The 13,622-nt window shown below is 47.2% G+C and overlaps 1 protein-coding gene across 1 annotated transcript in view; it reads right to left on the minus strand.

The window, feature by feature from the left end:
* RMND5A (required for meiotic nuclear division 5 homolog A) overlaps positions 1-2,888 on the minus strand; it is a 43,038-nt gene extending 40,150 nt beyond the window's left edge. Inside the window, exon 1 of the mRNA XM_019553305.1 lies at positions 2,668-2,888. Coding sequence (XP_019408850.1) covers positions 2,668-2,809 — 142 coding nt within the window. The 5' untranslated portion in view covers positions 2,810-2,888. The remainder of the gene's footprint in view (positions 1-2,667) is intronic.
* Between the last annotated feature and the right edge of the window lie 10,734 nt (positions 2,889-13,622).

A 13,622-nucleotide genomic window follows, 5' to 3' on the forward strand; every position in this document is an offset into this window, starting at 1 on the left:
ACCCTTGAAAACTGTGTGGCCAGAACAAGTTTTGACAGATGACAATGGTGGCTCCAAAAACCCTTTAAGTTTACAAAGAAGCTGAAGATCCGAGTGCCCCCATTAGCTGCCAGAGCTCAGGCACACAGCTCTGCAGTCAAGGGTCCACAAAAGATGGAGGTGACTAGCATCACATCCAGCTGCCTTTGAAATCCAAGCCAAAGGACAGGTGCAGAGCAAGTGTGAGGAGTGCGGAGCAAAGCTCTTGTTTCTACTTCTAGGGCCACAGCATGACACCTTCACCCTTTTGCCACCAGAAAACCCCTTCACAGAATGAAAACACTGCCCAGGTAGGACTGGACAACAAATACCTGCAAGGATTTATGCTATTTTCAATCCCATAATGACATGTAAATAAAGTCATACTCCTGCACTTGTGCAGTACACAGCTCTCTTTAAAAGCACAAAGAAATGTCACAGGCTGCTGTTTAACATGGGACTGGGAACCAGGAAATCCCAGTTACTAATTCTTTATTTATCACCTGCTTCCTGCATGGCTTGAACAAATCACTTGGGACTCTCATCTCACCACTCCCTCTCCATCCCTCCCTAGATGATAGCTACCTACTTTGCAAAGATGCTGCAAGATTTAAGTGGCTCATGTTTACAAACAGCTGTGAAGATGCTCAGACAGTACCAGCTTGTAGTCACAGAAACACATTGTGGAGGTTGCCATCCACTAAAAAAAAAAACAACAACAACAACAAAAAAAACAACCTGTGGCCAAAACATTTTAAAAATTGAACTGCTGTGGAAATATGTAAGCAATGAAGCCTGCTGCTGTTCATTTCAGAGAGCCCCAAAGACACCAAACCTGCTGCTGTTTCAGATGCCCCTGCTACACATCCCATGTATTATGCAATTAACTGGTGAATCATGCAATACATTTAGAGTGGTCACACGTGCAAAATATTACACCATAAAAATGACTACCAAGCTACATAAAGAGCCAACCAGCTATGAAACTAGTGCTTGAAAATGTGTAGCAACATTACAGCTGGTTTCTATCCAGCTTTGATTTGAGCACATAGCAGAGACCCAAAGTCCCCAGGCCTGCGCATTTCAGAGCCCCAAAGCCTCCCAACCTGCTGCTGTCTGAGACCCAAAGGCCCCACGCTGGCTGCTGGGTGCTCCACAGAAACCCAAAAACACAAACCTGCTGCTGTGCATTTCAGAGACCTACAGCCACCAAACTTCTGCTGTTTGTTTCAGAGACACCCAAAGGCCCCAACCTGCTTCTATGCATTTCAGAGACCTCAAGCTACCAAATTGTGGCTGGGTGCTCCGGAGACCCAAAGCCCCCAATCTGCTGCTGCTTGTTCCAGACAGACCCAGAGCCTCCAGCCCTTCTGCTGTGCACTTCAGAGATCTATACCCCCAAACCTGCTGCCATTTGTTTGAAAGACCCAGAGCCCTCAACCCAGCTGCTGAGCCTTCCAGAGACACCCAAAACCCCTAACCCTGCTGCTCTGTGTTTCAGAGACCTCAAGCCCCCAGACCTGCTGCTGTTTGTTTCAGAGACATGGAGAGGCCCCCAGCCTGCTGCCAGGTGCTCCAGAGAGACCCAAAGCCCCCCACAGTCACCTCGCTGGGGTCATCTAACCCCAGTTGTCTTTTCCTTCCTCAAGCAGGGGCGGCTGAACCCGATGATCTGCAAGGTCCCTTCCAGCCCCTTACAATCTACGAATAACATGCACAGCAGCAGGGTTTCAGAGGCTTGAAGCCCCCAAACCTGCTGCCGTTTCTTTCAGACACCCAGAGCCCCCAACCTGCTGGTGTGCATTTCAGAGACCTCCAGCCCCCAAACGTCCTCCTGTTGGTTTCAGAGACACCCAGAGCCATGGCCATGTGCTTCACGGAGACCCAGAGCCCCCAAACTGCTGCCGCTCACTGCAGACAGACCTGGCGCCCCAGCCCTGCTGCTGAGCGCTTCAGAGACCTAAACCCCCAAACCTGCTGCCATTTCTCTCCGAGAGACCCAGCGCCCCCAACCCGGTTGCCACAACTTCCGGAGATGCCCAATTTCCAATTTCACCCTGTCGATATTCGCATGGATGTCCTGCCACGCTTTGAGCACCTCTCATTCCCATTTTCCTCATCTCCACCTCTTTTCTAAGGCGGCCTTTTTCCGACTTGGTTTTCCATTGCTGAGAGGTCTCCCTCCTCCCATCCCTTCCCCTGCTTGACCTTCTGCTTTCTGTATTTCAGCCTATCGATATTTTCGCCAAGCTCCCATCATGGTTTTGGGGGCTTCTCTCATTCCCATTTTCTTTTTTTTTTCCCCCCACGGAGGGCCTTTTTTCAGCCTTGTTTTCTCTAGTACTGTCGGGTCTCCCTGTGGCCTTTTCCTCCCCTACGTTTTGTGTCTCTACTCCCCACCCCTTTGGGGTCTCGCCGAACTCCTGCCTCACTTTTAGCTCCTCTCGTTCCTCAGGGTCTCGGACCAGAGCAGCCTCCCCAGGCCAAAAGCTTGCCCAGAACTTTTGCCCGACTCCTCCAATACAAAACACCACATTGACCCCAACACTTTGCTTGGCAGAGACTCCCCAGCCCCGCTGTGCAGAGAACCAGGCGCCCACCCCCGCGGCCCGCGCTGTGCGAGGGCCCAGCCCGGCCCCGGGCACGTACTCTCGGTCTGCAGGATCTCGCGGCGCAGCCCGCCCGCGTACTGGATGAGCTCCTCCAGGCTGCGCTCGCACAGCTGCCCGTAGCCCGCGAACTTCTGCAGCACCTTCTCCAGCTCCCGCTCCACCGTCACGCACTGGTCCATGGCGGCCGCGGGCCCCGCCGGCCCGGACGCCTGGCGGAACTTCCTCCCCAACGTCGCACAGGCAGCACCGCGGGCAGCCGGGGTCCTGCGAGGGGACTCAGGCAGCGCCGCGGGCAGCCAGGGTCCTGCGGCGAAACTGCGGCGGATTGGCTCCTTCCAAGACTAAGCCGGCCTCTCCAGGGAGCATGCGCGCGCAGGCAGCGCGGCGGGCAGCCCGGGGGCCTGAGGGCGGGATGTTCAGGCAGCGCGGCGGGCAGCTTGGGCTGGGGTCTTCGGCTAGCACGGGGGTAGTGTGTGTTCAAACAACCTCTGCTCCTCCCTGCGCGCCCGGCTCTGCCTCAGGACGCAGGTGCGAAGCTTGCTGTGTCTCGTTTCAATTCCCATTGCAGGAGAGATGGGCAGCTGCTTGGGTTTAGTAGCAAGGGCTTGGTGCAGTGTTGCCAACTCTTATGATGGCTGGTGTTGTTCTGAAAGTCTGTGCTTCGGGAATGCGAAAAACATCCGTCTATCTCTTTTAACTATATATATCTCTAGGTAGAGATCTCTATGTAAATCAATATGTAGAGAGAGATCAAGCTAGAAAGAGCTATGTTTTTTACACCCTGCAAGCATAGACTTTTAAGAGCTATGCCAAAAATCACATGAGTTGGCAACACTGTTGGTGGGACTCAGGATGGACAACGTGCCTGAGACGGCCAGGTTGAACAGCGGGTCCATGGTTTTCTGGAGGCAATGCTGCTGAACGTGATGTTAAAATGCTCAAGGTTAGGAGAAGTGTCTTCACAGTCAGGGTGTCCAGACTGTGGAATAAGCTCCCTCCAGGTGTGGTGCAATTACCTACCCTGGAGATCTTCAAGAGGAGACTGGACAGTCACTTTGCTGGAGTCACCTGACCCCCAGTTGTCTTTCCTGCTTTGTGCGGGGGGCTGAGGTCTCTTCTGGCCCCCTGTAATCTATGAATCTTCAGTTCAGATACATGTTGGCTGCTGGGAGGGTCTCGCAGCTTGAAAATTTTAGCCATGTAGCAAGAGAGGTGCATACTTTTTACAAGTCAAGGGCCAAGGGTTTGAAGCAGGCTCCCCACAGAAGTAGTAAAGTCACCCACCCTGGTGATCTTCAAAAAGCATTTTGATGCTCAGCTTGCTGGGATCATCTCACCCCAGCGGTCTTTCCTGTCCAAGTGCAGGGGGGCCAGACCCAATGATCTGTAAGGTACCTGCTGGCCACTAATATCTACAAAACTATAAAACTTGGCTCCTTAGAGCATTGGAGAAGCATCCTTCAGGCCAAAGTGGCAGACAGGTTTCTGGAGTTCAAGGCAGCTGAGTTGATCGAGTATGGAACCAATGGGATAAGCCAAGATCACGTTTTGAAATGAAGCCAACTGCAGAGGGATTCTCTTTATGAAATGATTAAGGACCACAGTAGCTATATGCGAAGGCAGTGTTGGCTGAAGTTGTGTGCGTCAGCAAGAGATTTGAATCCACTCTAGATCAGAGGTTTCCAACCCTTGGCCTGTGGCTGCGAAGGGTTAGCTCCGATCTGCAGGAGGGCTGGCTGCCGGACCAGAAGTCCAGAAGTAACTGCCATGCTGTGGACCAGCAGTATACTCAGTATAAAAAAGGGTTGGCTGCTGGTCCACAGTATGGCAGTCACTTCCGGACTGCAGTATACTGGTCTGCAGTTCGCCAGTCTGCGTTCACTTCCAGTCCACGGTCTAAAAAGGTTGTGATCCACTGCTCTAGATGGCCTGGAGTCGATGTCAGTCCTTTTCATTGATATGACATTGTCCTTCCATGGTGAAAGGCATCTATTGCTATGTTGCACTGAGCCCTCACCTTAGTTATGAGTTTGAAATATTATGACAAGCCCTTCAGCCCTTGTATCAAATGAAGTTATTCCAAACTATTCCACTGATTTCCAGCTTCCCCCTGCCCCTCCTTTTGCAGTTTAAACAAAAGTTACAAGTTGAGGTCCTTCAACAAAATAATTTCCTGGCTCCAAGTAAAACTTTTTAAAGCCATAGGCTGCCTATACAGATGTTTGTTCTAATTGGAATGCATCAGAGCAGACTTGATTAATCCAGGCTGCTTTACATTCTAATGAGAATGCTCCAGTGTTGCTTTACCATCCTGTATATTAAGCCCCTGCACATTTTAAAATGACCACAGGGGTGCTTTATCCAAACCTTGTCAAATGAGCTTTCGATAAAGCAGCCTGTGGCCATTTAAAAACGTGGGGGGTTAATACGCGTGATGGTGAGCCGCTTTAATTAGAACAGCTGTCTGGGAACTGCTCTAATTAAAATGTACCCCCGCTACCCAAAGCACATGTATAGGCAGCCATATATTCATCTTACCCACGAAGATACCCACAAAGATGATGACCAGAGAAAAAAAATTAACTGCTTAGAAAGAGCGGGAACAATCCGTACCAAGTGTGGCAAGAGACAACCGCAGAAGGATCTGGACTATGGTCCACCAGTATAAGAACGGTAGTTTAGGGAGTCACTCTTACTTAGCTGAGATTATTGTCATATCAATTTTAACTCTTCCACAGACCAGTGTAGTGGTAGAAAGCACAGTTGGAGAAAAGAAGGCAGTTCAAAGTAAACTTAAGAAAGACTGCTAGCCCCCCCTGCTGAACATCACTCTCATCTTGCAGTATAGAGGGCTTCTTTCTGGTAAGCAAGTGTATGGATAATGACTCTCCTTCTGACTACGTTGACACACTTGATATTCATAAAGCCATTTCCACCTTGAAATTCTTAGATGTGTTGGAAGAAGATGCTCAGGATGCAGATGTAGAGGTAACATATGCTCTAGCAGACAGTTTGTTAAGTCACGATTGCTGCTATGGTTCATTGTTAATAGATAGCCAGTCATGCCAGCTTTGCTTTTAGGATTCATTGAACAGCGTTGTTTTAGGGATAATGTATAATAGTAAAAATCCAAGTTTTCAAATACACCATTTCCTGTTATTAACATTCCTCTTGTTTTCTTCATGGAAGATTTGTCTTACCATGGTTTTGCTTGGTATTCATAGCCTGTGATGAATCCTAGCAAGAGTTTCAATGCCATCTCTCGGGAAGGGAGAGTTGGGAACAACTGGGTTAGGTGAGAGCTTGTGGAAGTAATGGAGAGAGTAGTGATGGGATGTGGCTACCTCTGATCAGTTGGATGTACTCAGTAATGTGGTGTCTTTTTGGAAGGGGGGTGATAGGAGTGGTTGTGCAATGGAGACCCAGGTTGTTACCTCTTCAAGAAGAGAAAGCAAAGGACTTGCTTCAACATTTGAAGCAAGCAGGGAGGCAGGTAAGAGGTTTGGAGAGCCCTGCTGTATACATGCGGCTAGAAATGCAATTATAAGGGGGCATATCGGCCTGTGGCTAAGCATGTGGAACTAGCTAAGTCATAGGTGAGCAACCTATGGCTGCAGGCCAGGTCCAGCCCACAGAGCCAAACAGGAGCACGCTGGCAATGGATAAGAGCTTTGGTAATGTTTATAGAAGCTTGTAAGTAGCGGTGGCACTGAAAAGAAAAGTGTCACTTCACAGTTCTGTTTGGAAGACCAAACAGCAGAAAAAAGCAGCATTGGAGCATCTGAAGGAGAGCAAAGGATAGACTAATAGAGCTGCCTCAAGGCCAGAGGTTGGAAGAGAGAATGCTTCTATTTTCTAGCAGCCAGAGGGAATGTGGGAAGAGAAAAGTTCAAAACAGCCTGACAGAGACCAGCTACAGGCTAATACAAGAGGGGGAACCCTTGGGCAGGATCAAAGGTCCACACAGTGATTAGAATCCCAGCAAGCTGGAGGCAGGACAGTTGGCTTCTTGCTGGGACAGTGAATTTCCTCTCCTGTTTTGCACTGAACTGTCTAAAAGTTTAATCATCTGACTAGCCGGCATCTGATATATTTATCAAACCCAGCTGGAAATTTTCATTCTATGACTTGTAAAACTACTTGTTCAGGCACTCATGGTCAGAGAGTATTACTAGCTCAACTGGTGGAGAAACTGAGGTACAAGGACCATAACTGAGATCCCATATGCTCTTGGCGCAAGGCAACCAGCTCACATGGCAAGAACACAAAATGTTTACTGCAGCAGAAATGCCTACGCAGTTTTCAAGGCCCAAAAGCAATCTAAGGTCTGAGCATTCAGTTTTGATAGTACTTCTGCTGTGTCATGGCAAATACGTCTTATGCTAAGGGAAGGAGAAAACAGCCCAGACTAAAAGGAAGTTGTGTAGTCATTGCTCTTGTGTAGTAAATTGCTACTCTGCCTATCATGCCATGGAGGTGAGAGACATTTAATGCCATCTTTATTTTGCGATTGCATTTACTATGTGATGAAAAAGTTTTGGGTTTGTGTCATCACTGTTGTGTTAATTTGGCTGCAGTAATCATTCTCCATTACGGAGTGTGTAGTCATTTCCCAAGACATGCAAACAGCTTCACGTGAGCTTTTCATATTTTCTGCGGTGGATAATGAATGAGTCAGCATAGTTAACTGCCACAAAAATTTTAAAAAGACCAATTGGTTTTAAGTAATATAAATTGTTTTTTAAAAGCTGTTTAAATGATTTTGTTCTTGTTTACACTGGCTGAACATCTCATATGGAGTGTTCAGGGTGTTAATACAAATATGAAACAAGCAATGTGGGTGTGAGTAATGTAAGATTAATTATTATAAAGTTAATAGAATTGGAACCAGTGGAGATAGTGAGTACTGGAATTACATGGTTTAGACTCTGGTTCATCTGACAAATATCAGCTGTTTTGAGTGACTGCTGATAAAAGTTTATATACCAACTTCTGTAGTCACACAAGCAAACCACACAACTTGATAACGAAAAGCATCATCATTTAGCTTTTTATTCCTCTATTAAACAAAACTGCCAATTAGATACCATTTTGCTGTGAAGGCTTCTACATATGCTTGTCAGTTTTAGCTTAGTGCAGTTGTTCTCAAACTGTTTATGCTCAAGGCACACCTTGGAAAATGACAACTCTTAGGTTTCACTCTTTTTTTTCTACTACAGAAAAAACAATAGAGCAATTTTTGTGTTGCAAAGAACTCAGACCACAAAAGGCCAGAATGTTTTTGACACTGTGGATTCCTCTTTAAAATCTCTGGTTTATCTTGTGACTCAGATGTAGGTGTTTGCATAACTAACTGCTAGTATTTTGTGGCACTCTGCATCACCTTTAAAAGGATCTCATGACACCTTGATTGAGAATCAGTGGCTTAGTAGCACGATGCACATGTAATACAAAACAAAAGCATGCTTTAGGTACTGGTACATCAAAAGAGGAGTATTGTGTGATGGAATCCACTAATACAATTCCCTTTACAGAGCAGGTGAGCGCAGGAAAGTTGGGCTTTGTGAAAGTTTCAGAAAGATCAGGAATTATATACTGCACCTGATCTGGTGGAACTTGTATTGATTTGTGACAATATGCAGCTTGTAGAACAGAGTAACCTTTTAAGTGGAATTTTAGCATTTGAAATTTTGAGAGGCTAGTTTAATACTTTAAAATCTTCATTGTTTATAATAGTCTTTTACAGGCTTGACATTGCTGAACAGTAGAAAAAGCTGTTACTTTCCCCCCTTTACCTATTAACTTTAACTGAAAAGGCTAAGTCCAGAATATGGAAAACAATGAGGGTAGAGAGAAAGTAAGCAGAGTTACGTGGATCTGGGCAGGAAGAGGGTTGGATGAGGAAAACTAACAGTATAGAATGGCAGAAGGAAGGTAGAACCCAGTCTCCATCTGCTGATCTCTCAGCCTTTCCCAGGCTTATCTGCTGTTACTGCTTCAGTTCCCCCAGCAGAGTTGCTGAAGGCCTTATCACACCTTACACTGTAAGCCACACAAATGTTGATCAGTGTTAGCGCTGGCTCAAGTTTGGTCACACCTTCAGGCCAGCACAGACTTGGAAGACTGAAAGGTAAGAATCCCTTTCCAGGCTTTGCCTCTGCCCCCCAGGGCTCTCTGAGTTTTCCCGTGCCCCTAGGGTTCCCTCCCACCCCTTGGGGTTTTCCACTGTCTCTTTTCCGTCCCCAGGGTTTCCTCCTACTCTCTCCTTCACTTGTGGCTGCCCATGCTGCCTGTCCTGGGAAGCAGGCAGGGGAGGGTTTGCCTGCCTGGCTGGCAGCTGCTGGTCTTCTCTGGGCTGAGCCCACCCAGAGAGTGGCAGTGGCTGGGCAGGCAGGTTAATCCTGCCCTGCCTGCTCCCCAAGAGACACCACGGGCAGCCACAAGTAAGAGGGGAGTGGGGATCTGGGGTGTTGGGAAGGAGGGACAGTGGGCCTGATCCAGGTCAGCGAGGAGCTGTAGCTAGAGTGGCTACACCTTAGTGTAACATGAACTGAATAACACAGATCAGACATCATCCTGCCCTGGAATGGCGTAACTTTGAGCTTCATAACAAGTGCTAGAAACTAGTTTCAGGAGTTAAGTGCTCTAGGAGCCACCCAAAAGTACCATGTAACAAGGCGCCAAGTGCCTAGTGGAAGTAAAGCAGCAATGCTATGGGGAAACTTTCTGGAGGGAGGGACTGGGACTTCCACCTCAGATCCCTGGTTCACAGCTCTGGTCTCATCAACCTTATTTCCCTTGTATTAATTCTTTCTCCAGATCTTTGTCCTTTTTATCTTTAGCCCTGAAAGCTTTTATCTTCGGCCCTGAAAGCTTCTCCTGTACCATTCCTACATGCACTGGCTTCACCCTATGTCCCAGCCTGCTTCTCTGCATTCAGAGAAAATCTGAAGTTATGTTCATCACCTTGCAGTTAGCATCGTCTCATCCCATTGTTTCTCATTTTGTTTTTGGCCAGAATATCTGCATGTGAGGACTTACAAGTGGCCAGGCAGTTGAATGACAAGTTTAAAGATACCATTTTAATCAAAAATCACTCCCAGCTGACTCTGGTGGATTTGGGGAATTTATGAGCCTATTGACCATGCAGTACTGACAAGTAATACTGTTCTGCTTTACGTAGTCTATCAACATTAGGAAAATAACATGCTGGTGGCACCATCCCTCCACAGCTGGTGATGGAAAGAGTTTCGGTGTGAACGCAGACATTTAATGATTCCTGTGTATCTTCCTGTCTGGGAGAGCTGGACCCAATCCTTCAAAGGGCACAGCCTAAAAAGACAGAGGAAAGACAAGATACAGTAAAGTGATTAGTGGTGAGGGCTCCACAGCGTGTTGTTAAAGACACTTAGCACATTTGGTAAACACCAGGTTCCTCCCCAAACATTTAACTCTCATATTCCTCCCACCAAGCCCTCCCCATGTATCTGAGCTGCTCACTTGAAAGAAATGAGTAGAAAGGAGTTAGTCAGCTGGCCTCTTGGATGTATAGCAAATGATGGGGGGCCTTCAAGTAGGATTTCAAGGGTCACAGCTTTGTGCTCTGTCTTTAGCACTATTGCGGAGAACCTGCAATGGATTTGCCATCAGGCAGGATTGAGCATGCATTTTGCTAACATTTATGTCATTGGTCTATCCGTGCTGGTGTCAGTTTTCAGCACACTTTGAGGTAGGAGAATGGTCCTGTTGGCAGTTCACAGATTCATAGATGCTAGGGTCGGAAGGGACCTCAACAGATCATCGAGTCTGACCCCTGCCTAGGCAGGAAAGAGTGCCTGGGCAAGATGAAACCAAAATTCTCCTGAGTCCTATTCTCCTGGTCTTCAAGTTAAACTAAGCACCCAAAACTATACTGTAATTCAATTATGCAATAATTTTGAAGCAGAAATCAAATAGCAAGGTAGCTGAACAATTTAAAAGAAATTGGCTATAAGGCTCTAAACTATCTTAGGATTCTCTCCTGCTCCCATTGAGATCAGCACACAAACTTCCCTGTACTTTGAAAACCAACCGAGCTTCTAAAACACTGCTTCTTCCTCTTCCAAAGGAAAAGAACACACCTGTACACTCTATTGAGCTCTTGTACCGTACTTCAAATTCATCAGTACTCCTTTAAGAAGACCGAAATCATAAAAATGTTTTTATTACCATGCCCTGTAAAAGATAAGTCTAGGATGGGGGCAGCAAACTATGGCCCAGGGGCCAGATCCAGCCTGCGGAGCCAGATGGCCACAAGTCTCTCATTGTTTACTTGGACCCTTAGTCTGAAAAATTGCCATGAAAGAGGCCCGGAAATTATACCTTGCATTATCAGTGTGATAAAGTTTTGTAGAGCGTGACAGGGTAGGAAGAAATATAACAGCGTTTCAACCCCACATCCTCCCACGAGCGTTTCAACCCCATTCTCCCAAGAGCTCGCTTCATTCCTTTCAAACTGGGCTTCCCACATGTGGCTCAGTCCTTTCCCGAGCTATCTAATGAAATCAGTGTGTCCTTAACTGACCAGCAGGATCAGAGCAGGGGATGTGGTGTTGACTTTTCCAACCTTTTACTATCCCGTGTACAAAGAGATGCAGAATAAAGGATAGTATGTAAGGAGCAAAATGTATAGGCACCAAAGGCTCAACCTGTAATTGGCCAACACTGAATGGTATTCATTTCACTCATCATTAACAACCTATTCACTGAATACACTGAGGATAAAGTAGGACAGGTTGGAAATGAGAGAACAGGAACCATCGCATTCTCAGTGAAGGGGCCCTGGCTATGAATTGTTTCATACCAGAAACTGCATGGAGCTTGTGTCCTAAGAAAACCAGGACATTGTTAGGCTTATTGTTCTGCAGGCTCCAATAACATTATTTAAGAAGTCTGTCTGGGAGGAAGCATAAGGAGAGAGCGGAAGAAAGAGAGCTTGACTTCTTTCCAAAGGATGCTGGTGCATTTTTTAAAACTGCATCGTTCATACTAATGTTCTTCTATGTACGCTTAATGGACTTTAGATTGTGTATTGCTGGCTTGTGTAGAGAGACGTGTAATGGAGTAGTTAGTCATCCTAAGAATTCAGTTTTAGGCTCCAATCCTACAAATATGCACGTGTTTAAGCATACTGTTAACACTTTAGCTTAAAATAGAAATAAATTCAGAATCTTTACAAATCATGCTGTTTGCTTACCTGGTGCTTTACTTGGGCAAGTAAAAGACAAGGCACAGTTTAATTGGTTATTCAGTTTCCTTCCAGCTTTTCACGCATAGCACACAGCTGCAGGGTTTGAGTTTTACCCACTGCAGGTAGGTAGCTGTATGACTGTATTATTTCGTATTACGCATACTTGAGTAGCATCAAACAGCTCCTCTGTGGACTGGAGACCTACTATGCAAAGCATGTAAAAATCCAGATTAGAGAGAACCCCTGCTCTGAATAATCAGAATCCAAATAAACTGATTCCATGTAGTATTTTTAACTCTCCTGTCATAGCTATTGGTGTTTAGGTTTTGTAAAGTTTTTTTTTTTGTTGGTGCACTTAAATCTGGGAACTGAACAGGCTGAGTAACTGCTCTAACTGGATGGATTTTCTATAGCATCCATCATTATAGGATCTAGTGTTAATGTCCAGACCAAGCAAAAAATCCCAGCTGAATGAACATGTAATTTGGGGACAAAGAGGATGTTCTGTCTTGCTAGATATGAAAGGCTATTTTCACATGTCACAGAACCTAATGGAGTTCACAGCCCTATGCCAGGTGCCTAACACACCCCAGGTATCATTGTACCTGGAAAGTTAGATATCTAAGAATAGAATTAGGAAACGCCAGCTGGGATACTACCTAAAGTATTCAGTAGGAAATGCTGACTGGAAGGATGTGCTTTAGGGAGGTATCCAAGTTGTAGCCATATTAGTCTAGAGGAAAAAGCAATCTGGGCTTGTGGTAAAGGTGTTATCTTTTACCCAGGAGAACTTTTCCAACCTTTTCTCCGATGCCCGATGAAGCGTGTTTGTGCCTGAAACCTTGCAATTAAAGATTTAATTTTTTTTTGCAAAAATCTAGTTGGTCTAATAAAAGAGATCACCTCTACCACGAGTCCTGATTGCTTTACGGAGGTGAGCACCTCCCTTGGCTGGAGGGAGATGCCTGAACCCACTCAGGATCCTCTTAGGCTAGGACACGTAAACTGGTATAAGTGATCGGGAACTGGTTCAAATCTGTAACGCAACATAAGTTTAGTGAGTATCAACTGCTTTCAAAATGGCTGAAACTAGTTTAAGATCACCTTGGATGGATGTACTCAGGGATGACTGGTGCCTCTTGAGTCTGCGGGGGCACAACTGCAGACCAGAAGTTGCCGGCCCAGCAAACCGCGGACCACCGGCCGGTTGAGGTTTGGGCCCACGCTCCCGCCCAGGGGTGTAGGTAGGTGTACCCATGTTCATCCTTTCACTGACTCTAAGCACTATGAAACGATGGACATGGGTACCGCTATGGCCCGCGGGGTGGGCCCAAACCTCAACGTGGCTGCCTGGCTCTGTGGGGCCACGGTCTGCCGTCCCGAGTAGTGTGAACAACACGTGCCCACGGAGGCTGGGGGGGCACGGCGACTGGCCGCAAGTGGCGGCCGTGTCAGTGGACGTAGGCTGAGGGGGGGCTCCCGCAGGCAGCCACGGCAGTGTTGGCAGTGGGGGTGGGCTGGGCTGGGCGGGGAGCTCCCGCAGGCGGCCACAGCGGTGTTGGTGGCGAGTTGATGGCGGCAATGGGGACCGCCCGCAGATGCCTGCAGCAGTAGGGAGGGATGGCGAGTACTTTTCACAGGGGGTGCACGGCCAATCTCAGGGGGGCCGCCTGCACCGCCCCGCACATTGCCAATGCTGAGCCGTGGGGCACGTGGTGCGGGGTGGGGCTGAACGGGCGTCGAAGAGGCGCGCTTCCCTCACG

The sequence above is a fragment of the Crocodylus porosus genome, unplaced genomic scaffold, assembly GCF_001723895.1.
Source record: "Crocodylus porosus isolate Cpor-Errol unplaced genomic scaffold, CroPor_comp1, whole genome shotgun sequence".
Classification (NCBI taxonomy): Eukaryota; Metazoa; Chordata; order Crocodylia; family Crocodylidae; genus Crocodylus; species Crocodylus porosus.